This window comes from Tachypleus tridentatus, chromosome 12 (assembly GCF_004210375.1).
Source record: "Tachypleus tridentatus isolate NWPU-2018 chromosome 12, ASM421037v1, whole genome shotgun sequence".
Taxonomy (NCBI): domain Eukaryota; kingdom Metazoa; phylum Arthropoda; class Merostomata; order Xiphosura; family Limulidae; genus Tachypleus; species Tachypleus tridentatus.
Window position 1 is genome coordinate 31,103,369 of NC_134836.1, and position 16,099 is coordinate 31,119,467.

Here is a 16,099-nt window from a genome sequence, read left to right on the forward strand (position 1 = left end):
TGCAGACCACCCAACAAGTTTAAAAGGCAAAGCATGATACCTGTACAAAATGGTGTACTGAAAATACCCAAGATGTCCTGAGAAATGAAAAATAAGAGCATGTACTATGGGCATTCTAAATCCTGCAGAAATAGTCCACAAAACTTGAGATCAAAGACTACATATTAAAATGGGAAAAACCCAAGAAGTGACTCAGATGGGACTGATCAATCCAGTACTCCAATCAGCATAAAGCATGTATGATGAATGGAAAAACTTGCAAATAAAGGATGTGAAGGTACTGGACATTGAAAAAAAATAATGATGACAATGTCTCAAAATGAAACAAAAGAACAACCAAAAAAAATGTACAGGAGTAGTTCCAAAAAATGGGCAGGTGAAGAAAAAAAACCCTGATCATAAGTCCCTATTGGTAGTGGATGGTATACAAACAATTGCGTCCCACTCAAGAAGATCCTAGAAGCAAAAAAGCCACATACGGAAGTAAACAACTGAAGATGGCAAACAACCCAAGAGGGAGGGAAGAATGAGAAGGTATCACACAAAAATCCCTAAATGTAAGTGGTATAAGTAAAAAAGGAGGTGGAAGGGAAACATTACCTGTAGGAAGAGATAACAGGGTAACAAGAAGCTAAAAAACTAAGAAAGGAGGTGGGAGAGAAACATTATCTGTAGGAGAGATGATAGGGCAAAAAGAAGCTGAAAAATCTAGGTAGGGGATAAAATTAATAGGATTAATAAAAATCTGAATGACATATAATCAAGAAAGGAGTTTGCCTGATGATAAGCCAAGGCAAAAAGAATCAAAGCCTGTGTAGGGCAAGGCTTGCAATTACCCATTTTCAAACAAGAAACAAAAATGATCATCCTAAAACAAAGTCAGGAAAAGAAGGGAAATATACTGTGAAATGTATATAAAAGAAAAAAAATTAGGTAGGCCTAGCAGATTCTGCAGAAGATGCTTGGGAAGGTAATCCAAGATCAGGTGGAGAAAAACTGACAAAATCTAGGTTGTCTGAATGGGTTCAGCAATTTTTGTAGGTTGGCAATAGTGGGAGCAGGTAGGGTGGACCCTAACCCCTAGGGGTCCTCAAAAATGAAATTTATGGCAAGAAGTATAAATTAAACAAAATAAGAGTAAGGAGTATATATTATAAACAATGACAAAAATGAAATTGTCCATGTATTATAATTGTTAAGAAATGTTATAGTAAAATAAACATATGCATTAGATGTTATGTGTTGAAGAAAACAAGATATTTAATCTAGTTAGCAATTACATGTAAATTGAAAATTACAGACACTTGTTAAGCCTAATTGAACAGTGCAGGGCAAAGTGTATCACTTAGCTCTAAATAAAAATCCTAACCTGACAATAAGTATGTACAGTATTGGAAAACGTTTGTGGTGACCCCAGCTCAAGAGTTTCACACAAATCAAGTTAATACAAAGTGTAAAAGATAAAAAATAACAAAAACAAAATAGATGTAATTTTCTAAAATTAAGTAAGTGTGTATTAATAACAAGATATGTACAAGAAAGGATGTATGGAACAAAAACAAAATAATTAAACTAGTGACTGATATACCAGTAAGATAAATTACAGGTATTCCTAAAATAACAAAGATGCATGGTAAGTCCAATCAAATACTATATGACAAAGGATATAACAAAGCCTAATTGTGAACCTGAACTTAACTGTAGGTATTGACCAATCTAACTAAACTTATATTATGGAAGCTAATTAAGTACAGATAATAATATTAGTGATAAAAGTATTCAAAAACCAAAAGAGAATAACCTCTTATCTTTCCAAGTTTGGCAGACTGTATTTCAAAATGTGTGAGTCCCCAAACTTGAGATGAGGCCCAAAGAAAGTCAGCACATTAATTATCAGTCTCCCAAAGAAAAAAAAGTTGATTTTTCTGTTGAATACTGTCACTTGAAACCCATGTAAATATACTGATAGAACATATAACTTCCAAAGTGGTAACTCAGAATTCATAATGCAAAATGAATAACCAAACACTACTACATTGGCAGAAACAAATATAAAATAATTCCACATCAGAATAACTCAACAAGTTACAAATATTACTACTGTGTAGTAAAAGCAAACTTTTTAAGAGAAATTGCTACAAAGATGCAGTTAAAAAAAAACAAAAAACTGAAGAGACCACAAATTAAATGTTACAACATGAGTGCTGCGAAATGAGAAGTAACAATTCTGTAGAACTGAAAAAAGGGAGTCACATATTTATCAGTGGAGGATTTGCACATGAGATGCATTTGAATCAACTGATTATATTGTGAATGAGAGATTGAGACTTGTGGGATGCCAAAAAAAAATTGTATATGGGGCAGGAGTGAACAAGAATAGTCATTTATGTGGCAGAAGTAACGTACCATATCAGAATTAGGTATAATTATATATTGCATTAAATTTTTATAGGTACACATTTTAAAATCTTGTTTTTGCAAGTATACAATGAAACACAAGGTTGATGTTGAAGGTTTCTTTTCATTCTGGATTTGAAAAGTAAAAGTTAATATAGAGGATTCCATAGGAATTTCAAAACACTTAAAAATCTGATGCAATGACCTTTAAGAACCTGCAACTTCTTGCACACATTACAATATGTTACAAAAAAAGTGTTGTTTCCAAAACACATAAATCTATTTTCAAATAAGATAAAAAGGACCATGTGGTTTTTCGAGATTACCTTGCACAACGAACCCTCTTGCAAAAAAAATAAAAAATAAATCTATCCTTTAAACAGCTTTTCCACTGAATAAGTGAGAAGAATAAATTACTAGAATCAATGTTACATATTCATCAAATTCTACAAAATTATAGGTTCATTGTTGTGAAAAAATCACATTTCACACATAGTATACTCTCCTCCACTATAAGAAGTCTTGTTATTATTTGTCTAGGGTTACTGATGGGAGATTAATTCCCTGAAAGCAACATAACTTTGTGACAAGTAGTAAACTAAATGATAGGTTGGGCTTCATATTTATTGTTACTATTTTACACAGCTTGTCTGATGAATAATTAAAAAAGAATAGATTAGTAGTGTTAATGTTATGTATTCTTCAAATCCTTTATAAGTATAGGTTTACTGTGGTGAGGAAGAGACTGTAATAAAAACCCACACTTTATTTCCTTGCAAGGTGCCATTACCACTACAACTAACTGCAACTCATGTGATCAGCTAATCAATTTGAAGCTCAATCCATCTTTACCAAATTTTAAACTTGTATTCTCTCATTCTATTTTCTTCAAAAATCAGCACAAAGAAGTAATAATTCATTTTTCTATTGATGTAAACTTTATTAACATGCTGAAAACAATTTCATGGTGAAACCCGATAGAGTACAGACAAAAAAAAGATGACTTCAAATGAAAAAAGTGTTAAAGAATGCTGAATGACACAGTCAAAAGTAAAGTCAATTTTAGAAAATGCTTACCTCTGCTAATTCAAATTCCACAAAAGCAAAGCCTCTGTGCTTTTCTGGTGGATGTAATCAAGGTAAAACTGATAAATATATATAACATATATATAACTCGAAAAACAAGCCACAAGAAAATAAATTAAACAAAAAACACTGCACTAATTGAAAAGATTCTAGGGAACAACCTCTATAATGTGGGATTATAAAATGTACCCTAGGTTTCAGAAGTGACTCCAGAAGTGAAACCCACACTGCAGTGGGGATACACTGTCTATTAATCTTAACCTCCATTCACCAGTCTCACATAAGAATTAAAAAAGTAGTAATAGAAATACAAATTAGGAGAGTAAAATGTGGGTGCTCAAGCCCACAACTTCCCACATCTATATCATCCTTCACTGCCTGTAGACAGTTGTGGGAAAGTGACTGCTCTCCAAAGTAAAGAAGAAAAATTAATTGAAATAAAAATAAGAATAAAAAACAAGGTATTACTGTATATGTAAAAATGGCTGGTATGGGTTGAGAAAGATTTTTATGTAGAGGAGCGAACAATGTTTCGACCTTCATCGGTCATTGTCAGGTTCTGACTAGCAGTTTTTACCTATATATTTTTCTCTACAAGTGGGTTTTCTCATCATCACTGATTAAGGTATTACTATTTTCCAATTATTGCAGTGTTTTTTGTTTAATTTATTTTTGTTGCAGCTTGTTGTTTTAGGTTATAACAAACTAATTAATTAGTCAGAGGTTTGGATTTGCTGTTATTAATGCAGTTCTTCCTTGTGATTATGTTTACTTAACTTTATCAAAATGTATTAATTTTCACTAAAATATATATATATATATACACACACACATCAAAATACAGAGTAAATGTGCCTAACAGCTATACAGTTGAATAAATAAGCATTACAAGGATCTCCATTAATAATAACTTTTTGCTTTCTCTGACCCAACCTGCTAAAATCCAGTTAACTAGTTTTTCCCAACTCCCATTGATGTGACTTCCTTAGTTAAACTTTTTGTGTAAAAATAAAGAGTAAGTTTAATTTCACATGTAAATTTCTTGGGTATGGGTGTGCATGGACAGTCTTGCATATTTATTATTAAATTATTTCATTTCTAAACTTTATATTATTAGTCTGCAAAAATCTTGGTAAAGAAATATATGATTAGGTAGAAGACAAGCTGAACTGAAACTATCACATCAGTTATCCCCAATAACTTTCAGTTCTGTAAACACACTACCTACAAATCTATTATTATGCCCCAAAACTCCATTATAAAGGTGCTAATAAGAGAATTCTGCTCTTAGAAAAAACATAATTAGGATCAAATTTCCCCAAAGTAGCTACATTCAGAATTAATACAATTTTAAAAATATAAATAAAACTGTAGCATACAACATAAAAACTGTCAAATTAGATATGTGAACTGAGCTGTTTATTACTCCTCTATATTAAATCATTATGTGTCACTTCACCATCTATAGATGCATAGCACACTCACATGGCACGTGACTTTCTCTATTCACTGTTACCAAACTCTAACTTCAAAGATGACGGAAGCACCAAAAATGAGTGGAGAGAAAGGGTGTGAAGTGTGAATGGAGGGAAGTACCTACTGGAAGATATGATAAGAAAAACAACCAAAATTAAATTAGGAAAATGCTTCAATTTTTGTTTAAACATTCACTTTCAAACAACAGAAGATTAGTTAATGCCAAGAATGGCTACCAGCACTGTAGAGTTGGCCAATTTAATTGATTATCTACAAACAGCAGTTACATTGACTGAATTAGTCAAAGTTATAATTTCCATGTACTAAAAATGTATTTCTGATAGGTATCTGTGTGAACAAGATTGGACATTCCTGTTTAGTTCTGCCCTCTATATTCAAACTTTATTATTATGCATGCTTCAAGCTGTTCATACACCCCTACTGGAATCAAATGATTCCAACATGTCTCTCATTTAAATCATTATGTGTCACTTCACCATCAATAGAAGCATAGCACACTCACATGGCATGTGACTTTCTCTACGCACTGCTACCAAACTATAATGTTGAAGATGACAGAAGCACCAAAAATGAATAGAGAGAAAGGGTGTGAAGTGTGAGTGGAGGGAAGTACCTACTGGAAGATATGATGAGGGAACTGTACCATTTCTGATCCAGGCATACACTTCACTCAAATAATCAGTGATGACGAGAAACCCACTTGTTGAGAAATTTATATGCAAAAACGGCTCGTTTGGGCTGAGAAAACACTTTTACATGGAAGAGCGAACAACGTTTCGACCTTCTTCGGTCATCGTCAGGTTCACAAAGAAAGAGGTAACTGACCAGAAGCTGACCACATGTTTGAAAGGGGTTGTGTAACTGTGTGTCGAAATGTAGAGGGCGGTATTAGATGTTTGAATATATAATTTTATTTATTTTATTATATTAATATAGGTATAAAGTCGTTCCTTTATATTGGTTTATTTTGGGTTGAAGTTGTTGTATAAGTAAGGCTTCTTTAATTTTGCATTTGTTTATGTTTGTTTCTTTATTTAGTATTTGAGTGTTTTCTATGGTTATGTTGTGTTTATTTGACTTGCAGTGTTCGAAAATGTGTGAAGGTGACTTTTTATGTTCTTTGAATCTGGTTTCCATTTTTCTACTTGTTTCTCCAACATAGAAGTCGTGGCAGTTATCACATTGTATTTTATAAATAATGTTGGTGTGGTGTTTGTCAGTGTAGTTTTTACATAGTATAGACCTCAGTTTTGTGCCGGGTTTTTGAATAAATTTGGTATTAATTGGAATGTCATATTTTGTTACTAATTTTTGCCAAATGTTGGTTATTTGTTTGTTTCACATATGAACAGGAAGAAAACAATCAAATATCATTTCTTAACCTCAAAATTACAAGAACTGATACACAATTTCAAACAGAAATCCACCGAAAAATCACCCATACTGGACTATACATTCCTTGGGACTCAGCACATGACACAAAACAAAAACTCAACATACTAAGAAACCAAATAAACACAGCCATAAAACTATGCTCACCAGATAAAATTAACGATGAATTAGACAAAATAAAACAATACTTCACCAACATCAATAAGTTTCCTCCACAAACCGTAGAAAACATTATACGCACCCACCTAGACAGAAAGCAAAATCAACCAACTAAAGTAAATACAGCTCACGAATCAAAAAACCACAAAACCATATACTGCTGTATACCATATATTCCTGACATCAGCAAAACAAATAACCAACATTTGGCAAAAATTAGTAACAAAATATGACATTCCAATTAATACCAAATTTATTCAAAAACCCGGCACAAAACTGAGGTCTATACTATGTAAAACTACACTGACAAACACCACACCAACATTATTTATAAAATACAATGTGATAACTGCCACGACTTCTATGTTGGAGAAACAAGTAGAAAAATGGAAACCAGATTCAAAGAACATAAAAAGTCACCTTCACACGTTTTCGAACACTGCAAGTCAAATAAACACAACATAACCATAGAAAACACTCAAATACTAAATAAAGAAACAAACATAAACAAATGCAAAATTAAAGAAGCCTTACTTATACAACAACTTAAACCCAAAATAAACCAATATAAAGGAACGACTTTATACCTATATTAATATAATAAAATAAATAAAATTATATATTCAAACATCTAATACCGCCCTCTACATTTCGACACACAGTTACACAACCCCTTTCAAACATGTGGTCAGCTTCGGTCAGTTACCTCTTTCTTTGTGAACCTGACGATGACCGAAGAAGGTCGAAACGTTGTTCGCTCTTCCATGTAAAAGTGTTTTCTCAGCCCAAACGAGCCGTTTTTGCATATAAACTTCACTCAAATGTAGAATGCATAAGAAAACAAGGCAGAAAATGAGAAAAGCACATTTGAGTGGAATAGAACATGATAGGAAATTGATCCAAACTAGAAAAAGGTATAGTAACTCCATCCCACCAAAAGAAAAGTGGGTACATGAGAATGCATCCTCTGAGGTAGAGTGCTTATGGTGCAGGGGACTGTACTCGGTTATGTCATTTACATACAAAACCTCCTAAAGAGGTACCAAAATCCATGCAAGGGTAAGATGAGGATCATCCTATTTACACCTCACACCCAAAAAAGAGAAAAATGAAAATCCCACCAATTCCTAGATATGACATAGATTTGATCTGGAAATATAACATTTAGTATTGAGAGAATGTCTATCAAATGTAATCAACTTCCTCAACCATGAAACAGGCCAGAAGCATCTTATTGGCAATAACATCCCCATGAGAAGAAAGAAGAAGGGATAGTCAAAGATACAACTGGAACAGTCCCACATACCACCACTGTTGCCCACAACACAAGAAGAGAAAATTGAGGAAGTTTGACAGACAACCCAAAAGTTATGTGAGGACATGTGATGATTGTGTCACTCTAAATCCAAAACTTAGCCACGTAGTACTGACAACCACACATCTGTAAGATGAAAGCTGCCAATTAAAGGGTTGAAGTTGAACTGCATTTTCAGTGGCTCAATTCCAGTTTTCATGCAAACAGTATCAGAAGGAAGTTATACAGCAAGGTGATGGCTGAACTACTCTGGAGGCCACATCTTATCTAAATTAGCAGAACATCACCACCCTACTCTCGATTGAATTGTTTCAGCCATCTTTTTGTGGAACCCATTTACGAGGATGCCTCCATGGTCAACCACCTTAGCAGTTTTAAAACTGGCTTGTGATAAGGACTCATATCATATACTCCACTAGAAGAAAATAGGTGAGGGAGAAATGCAATGGAGAGTCCAGAGGAATGTCATCACCTGGCACAGTAAAATCCTATTTTGAAAAAAAACAAACCAAAAAACACCGAGTTATTCAATTGAAGCATGGCAGATACGGGCAGCTACCTCCTTTCTTACCCATAAAGTCCATGGGCAATACAATCCAGAATCAGCATATTTAGAAAGCAACACATCATGAGATTATTAACTTACAAGCAACTTTGTGAAACACCCCATCTGAAAGGTGGGCAGTCTAAAAAAGAAAAGCTAGCAAACATGGAGTACAGTGTGTATTTAGTCTTAGACATTAATTGGTCAAACACCACTCCCCACAGAGCAGGTTCCATGTAACATAGGTATGAAGCATGGGCCCCTTTAAGAAATGAAAATATTAGGAAAGTCTAACTGCCATGTCAGAGTTACAGCAAAGACTGCATTACAGCCACAGATAGAAAGTGAAAACCCAAGGATGCAGAAACTGTCATGTAATGTAAACAATGGGAGATTAATATGATAAGACTGGTCCACATGCCCAATTGTACGATTTTTCCAAAGACCAACAATGACAAGAAGTGAGGGAAAGGATAAGGTATCAGACCAGAAGAGAAGTAACACAGAATAAAGTATGGTGGAATGAGCACAAAGAGAAATAAGCCAAATGAATCAAACAAAAAACCCAACTGAACAGAGAGGGTCACAATGGGATAAATAGACAAGAACCTCAGATGGAAGCTAGAGAAGAAACAATCTGGATAAATGAGAAGTTAGATATGGTGGAAAAATGTCCTTGCAATGCCAGTGACAAATGACTCACACCACCAACATTCACAAGCCAAAATGAGAAGAAAATATGCTATAAGGGACAGGTGAAACAAAGAACATGAAGATATAGGTTTGAACAGAGAGAGATAAAGTAAGAGAATGGAATAACATATTAAAATCCCAATCTGTAAAAGCATTTCACCTAGGAGATTCACAATTCTGGTAGGATCAGAGTAACATGAAAATAAGTGAGTGAAAAACCCTGTGGTAATGAGGAAGATGGAAGGTATGTGATAAGGCTGACCAATAACCTGAAATTAATACTGAAGACCCTGAGTCAAAAAACCATGTGAGACAACAGCTATGGTGGGATGAGCAGTGGGAAATCTCCAAGTCAGGGTTCATCTGGAAAACACCTTCCACCTACGCTGATACACAATCATGGAGAAAGAACAGATGGATTGAGACAAATGAAAAGTTATACGATGAGAGAAACCAGATCTCCTCACCAAGGGCTGAACAAAAGCCAAGTGTGAAGTGTGGGATTCAGGATTGGTAAATGGGGTTCATGAAGGTAGTCAGATAACAAAAAAATTGGTACAGAAGCAAATAACTGAATTTGAAGTAACTGAGGAAACTGTAATTGAGATCATAAGTATGGATTGATTATAACATCCCAGCACACAGTGGTATGGCTAAGGGAATTTGTAGGACCAATCTCTGCTGAAGTTAACTACAGCTAAAGCCTGAGAATGAGGTATTTGGGACCAAAAGAGGGGTAACTAGTGATTAAAGGTAGTGGTAAAAACCCAACATACTGCAAACCACCTGAAAACAGAGGATGAAGAGACAACTTGGTACGGTAAATTGTATTGAGACAGGATAGATAATCCACCTTGAGGTTGAAAATACTGGAGATGTGACATGCAACCAAAGGAATGTGTTGTGAGTGGGTCCAATATAGGAAATCCAATGTCTAAAAACTGAGGGATCTTGACCAGGTATTGCTTTGGTGATTAATTTAAGCTACCACCATTGAATTGTTGATATAGATCATTACCAAACAATGTTTGGCAATAGGAAGAAAGAGATCCAAAGCTCAACAAACAGCTAGGAGCTCAAGGACATTGATATGTAAAGAACATTCAGTTTTCTGAAGGGATGTGTCCATAAAGTGCCGGAAGTTCAGACAAGGAGAAAGAGGAAACAGAACACCCACTAATGTGCAAGTCTTGTCCAACCACCATAGGAGATCATCTATCAGAAAAGAAGGAAATGTAATGGGAGGATCAAGGGATACCAAACAAAGTTCCAATGATCATGTAGAGTCCACTGAAGGGGAATGCATGTGTGAATCACTGTGGGGTAAGAGGTGTCATAGAAGACCACATCTCCAAAAGTGAAAGAATCTTGCATAAAGAAAGTGAGGAAATAAACAGGGTATGGTGAAATAACAATTCCATAGGATGGAGACAGAAAGAAGGCAGGCTTGAGAGAGTTGACTGTTGAAAAAAAAGACACCTAAATGAACAACATTGGAAGGACTTCTCCAATTTGATCAACCAGTCCATCTGAGCAGCTCTCAGAAAAAGCTGAGAAGTACGACTGGCCAAATCCAGTTCAAAATGGACCAGATGTAGCCAGCTGTCCAGGTAAAAATGGAAATGCAGCTCTAGGGCATGAAAAGTAAATGCTCTCACCACCTTACAAAAAAAAAGTTCACAGAAGCTAGTTTAAAGAACAGGATGCAAAATTGGTACATCTACCTTAGATGGACAAACCAAAGATAAGGACAAGACCATACCAAGATAGGAGCATGCAAACAAGCATCTAAGATGTCCATTTTGGTCATCCATCGCTCTGGAGTGAGGTGGGATTCTATGGTGAAATGTGGGAGTTGAACAAAACGATTGAAGCAAGCCAAACCAATTACAGGCCTCTTGAAACCCTAGAGAGTGATGTGGAATAGGTTTGACAGCCTGGTGGGTGAAGAAGTCCTGTACTGCCTCTTATACATGCTGATAAGTTATGAGATCCTGAGGAGAAAGCAGAGAATAAGTACCTTTGACAAGAGAATAGGGCAAAAAAGAAAATTTGCATCACTCAGATAAAACTTAAAGAATCCTAACATTGGTGGTGAAAGGACACCACCAGTGAATGAATGAAGACTACAATTTGGTCTCCACCATACCTAACCCACTAGACAGCCACCAGAACTGTTGGTAGTGTATCATGCAACGTTGAGAAAAATGAACAATCGTGGCATCTTGAAAAAGAGGAGCAAGTAATGGTTGGGTAGGGGGAGAATGGGAAATCAAAATCAGTGCCACACTCTGCTTGGACTGAGATAAATGGGTAACCAGATATAAAAGGGCAAATTGATGTTGGGGAGATGGCACCTGAGACTCCAAGAACTCTGTGACCATACAAAAGAAAACAACTCTTAAAAACAGAGACATATGCAAATCCTGGAGATAGAGAGCAGGTAAATGGGTTTGAGATATTGTGAACCTAAAAGGTCTAACCAACAGATCAACCATGCTTGCAAAGCTGGAGCCAAAGATGACAAGAGTGCAAATGCAGAGGTAAGGAGAGAGAGGGTATCCTCAGAAAATCCTTCAGGGTTTCTGTGAAGAGCCACAAACAAGGGGTGGATAGGGGGAAAGGTACTACACAAAGAAATATCAGGGTTAGACAGAGGTGGGAACAGTGGGCATGTGTGAGACTAAATGAACATGTAAAACTGAATCCAACAGTTCTTGGTTGAGATATAAACAGTCACCCCTATGAGATGCTTTGGCATAATGAACAGAAACCCATGGTGGATGAGTCATACGTACACCATCCCCCAACTGAGAGGTGAATTGTTCAGAATGAGTCAAAAAATCACGGGATAGTGAAAAACCAATAGGGTTGGGAAGTATAGTCATGCATTGACTAAAGATGAGGGTCATAAAATATAGGAGCAACAGACAGAAATTAAGATACTTGAGAAATAAAGTAAAAAAAAACAACATGGAAGGCAAAACAGAATCCTCAAAAAGGGTATAGGAAAGCACAGTAAATCTGGGAGGTGTATACAAGCAATCAAAGCCCTTGTCAGCCTGCCCAGGTTCCATATGTTCAGGAAAAAGCGGGACAAGTTCTGGAGATAGACTCATGTAATATTCATTCCCTCCTCAAATAACTGCTGCCAAATCTTTCTATGTTAAAGAGCCTGTCAAATGTTCGACATCCAAAATGGAGATATCAATGTTTGGAATTCATGTTGCAGCAGTTGAAAAAAATGTTTAAGTAAAAATAAATCCAACCAAAATAAGGATAAGTGCACCAGCCTGCTGTCATATTCTGTGAGTATATTAAAACGAAACCACTTTGATAACTAAGTAAATCTAAAGCACTAATCATGACATAAAATGAAAACATCCAAGTGCAAGTGTTGCCAACTTTTGAAGTGATAGTTCAGTAGAGGCACATAGAGAAAGTCATATACATTACATGAGTGTCTATGCTCCTAATGGTGGAGAAGTGACACATGATGTTTTACATGAGATGTTTGAATTATTTAATTCCAAGAGGAAGGAGTGCAGAAGGCTTGTGGCATGCATAATAAAAAGCTTGCATATAGAGAGCAGCACTGAATGGGAATAGCTAATGTTGTAAGAAAAGGGAAGTACTGTTTCAGAAATCAAAATTAAATCAATAGTCATAAAAATAAGCCACTAATCAAAATGAGAATTAGTGATTGTTACTAATTTCAATTATTCCAAATATTTAAGCAATCAAAATATTGCCACTAAATTTGCTCACCCTGTTTTTGTTAAGGCAAAACTACTAAGGCAATCCACCAATGTCACTAATTTTGAAATCTGACTAAAGGGAAGGCAGCTTTCTGGAAACATGCACCATCAACTTTTATTTTTGTTATTATTGAATTGCTGGATACAGGGAAAGAAACAGTCTCACAGTATCTGTCACCAACATTTTTGTTCTTGTAAAATGCTGATGAAAAAAAGAGAACAGGTAATTAGCCCTTACCATGAACTATTTTATTTTAGTAAAATGTAACAAATTAATGAAACTGTTGATTACTCAATTAGCAAGTACCACTAATCACCCAGCTCAACCCAAGAGTACTGATGGCAAACAAAGGAAAATGAGAAATATAATAATAATGCTATATTTCTGATAAAAATGTGAAGCAGACAACAGTAAAATTCAATGTGACATATTTATAATATTCAAAACTGCATGTTGTTCACTTTTGCAATTTGCTTTTTACTCTCCTGTGCATGTGAGGAGGATCAACAAGTTACGTCTACAACCCTACCCTCTGTTTGAGGATTAATAACATCATAATACAAAATAATACAAGTCAAGAACTCTTAATATATCATTATAACTCTTTTATTCCCACAATAATCTTAATAGTTCTTCTCTGAATCTTCTTCACTAAATCAGTATACTTTCTTAGATAATGTAACCAAACCTCCACACATATTTCAAGTGAGTCCTAACTACTGATTTATAAAGAAATAACTATCTATATTGGTCAGTGATATAGTGAAGCCAGAATGGACAAGAGCACCACTACAGTATTTTTATTATTCTTTTACATAAAACATTATTTTTAATTTTGTGTATGATATGGAGATGTTATATACACTGCAGATAATTTATAAATTGTACTTTTATGACTCAGATACATCATTTGGCTACATAACCTTCATTGAGAAATGGCTGGCAATTATAAACAAATTAAATACATAAAATGCACCCTACCTGTATGCCTATAATTCAAGTCCCATGAATTTTGATAATTGAGGTGCATTATGTTGCATTCACTATAATTAATCACGATTTTCTAACTATTCTTTTCAACTTAACAATTAATGTATTTTATTCTGTTGTGCCTGAACATTCTCAGTATCTCAGAAATAGCCAACAGTTCAATAATGTCATAAGCAGACCTTACTAAATTCATTATCACTTTCACTTGAGTAAATAAGAAAAACCAATTATTAAAGCATTGAACCCTGAAGCATCCTATAGCTTTACTAACTAGTCTTTCCCCAACCTCACTGATATGACCTTTTTCTTTTTTTAGCTAGTCTTATGTGTAAAAGGATTGGGTTTAAAGTATTTCTCTTCATTATCTTAGGGGAGCAGGCACAGAAAGAGGCTTATAAAACCAGATGGTATCTTGTAGTCCATGTAATATTTTCTTCCTTTTTAAGCTTTGAAATCAGCATTATTGTACTGGAAAAGCAACACCTTCATAATTTTAAAATCATACAAAAACACCAAAAAGATACGTGTCTCATAATCTAGAGGAATTTGAATGTCAACAATATCACCAAATGGTATAAAAGCAGCATGAAGAACTTTCTCATCAACTTCTTCTGCTAATCCACCTGTAAAAATAATAAATATATATATATATATATATATATGATTTTGTACCTTTAATAAGCATACTTTTTATTGTAATTTCCCAAAACTTACAGATTTCAAAAGGATTATAACAAAAACCCTGTTACATAAGATCAGTACAAGTACCTCTAAAATATTTTAACAATCAAAATATAACATTTATTAACCCAATCAAAACTGAATAACATATAGGAATATATCTACTACTCACTGCATAACAAAACTTATCATAGGAGTCAACAGTTCTTCTTTTTACTTGTCTGTACAATTTTGTTTTAGAAGAACAAAAAAAAATTTATTCTGTAAGATGTAAATTTAATATTTTACTTTTTTTCATATTGGAATAGCATTTTTAAAAATTTCTTTATGTAATTATATACATATAAACTGAAAAAAACTAAAATAAGTAAATAGTCAAAGTACTATCCAAAACCAAATTATCTTAATTAATCCAAAATACCTTTTGAAGCAGCAAATGTTTTAGTCATTCAAAAGAAAAAATGCAGATCTTAATAAAACTGCTTGCCATTCAATTTGATTCATGTATATAGCAGATCTAACAATATAATTTGTGCACTAATATCAATGGAATACAAAAAGTTGGCAAACAAATAATGTTTCATATACTATAGGAGTGAGTAGAATACCTGTTTAAAATTTCAAAAAGTTCCTTCACAACCTATCAAAATGTATGCTTCATTTTTAATAGTATACATTTGGATTAACAAGTGAAGATTATTTGTTTCTCCAAAGGTAGTATTTAAATTTTTTTATACACATACAACACAAAAAACATTTAGGCACATAACTGTTACTTATAACATACATTTATGAATAAATGCTAGTAACACTTGAAAATAAATATGCTTAAATGAATAAGCAACAAGAAAAAGGGAAATGATGTCAGGAACCAAATTATAAACAAGCAACTGTAATTTGACTGAAATGTGAGCCACAGTTGTGTTCAACTGAGTTATTCTGACACTATATTAGTATTAGCAATGACTGCCAACATAAAAATCAAGTATCATATATTTATGTACATACACCTGTTCATTCAAAAACATTAATTATTAACTGCATTATTGCACAAACTACAATTTTTCTTTCAAATTTTAATTGTAAAGAAAAACACTGTCACTTAGATAAAAGTTAAACTGAACTAATTAGTTACTTCAAAATTCCCAGCAAACCTCCTCCGTTTACACACTATTTTATCATTTCATGCCTTACATTACCTACTTAACACATTAATTATCATTATCGATATCCTCATCACTTCAAGACACGGAAGCACTACTCTTTAGTGCAAACTTATAACAACAGGAATTAATACATTTTTCCAGACATGAAGACACCGCACTTTAGTTGTTCATCATAATAATCTATAAACCCAAGAACGTTATGTTAATTTACATACAACATGGTAAAATTTAGAAGAAAGAAAAAACTTTACTTAAAATACATACCCACGTAAACTATTCTTTTCGTGTTTGCCGCCATCTTTGAATTTCCTTTAAAAAATGAGCAAAAACGCCCAAACTATTTTTTAATTAAATATACTGAAGTGTACTATACGTATTTATGTAACATTTCATTACGTATTTCGAATACTAATGATTTAA

At 34.0% G+C, this 16,099-nt stretch overlaps 1 protein-coding gene across 4 annotated transcripts in view; it reads right to left on the reverse strand.

The window, feature by feature from the left end:
• cyp33 (peptidylprolyl isomerase cyclophilin-33) overlaps positions 1–16,094 on the reverse strand; it is a 32,050-nt gene extending 15,956 nt beyond the window's left edge. For all 4 annotated transcript variants that reach the window (XR_013019212.1, XM_076473697.1, XM_076473696.1 and 1 more), the window contains exons 1-3: positions 15,944–16,094; positions 14,357–14,455; positions 3,475–3,518 (exon numbers count right to left, since the gene is read on the reverse strand). Coding sequence is in view for 3 of the 4 variants with exons in the window: in XM_076473697.1 (XP_076329812.1) it covers positions 3,475–3,518; positions 14,357–14,455; positions 15,944–15,977 (177 nt within the window). In the remaining variant the exon portion in view is untranslated. The remainder of the gene's footprint in view (positions 1–3,474; positions 3,519–14,356; positions 14,456–15,943) is intronic.
• Between the last annotated feature and the right edge of the window lie 5 nt (positions 16,095–16,099).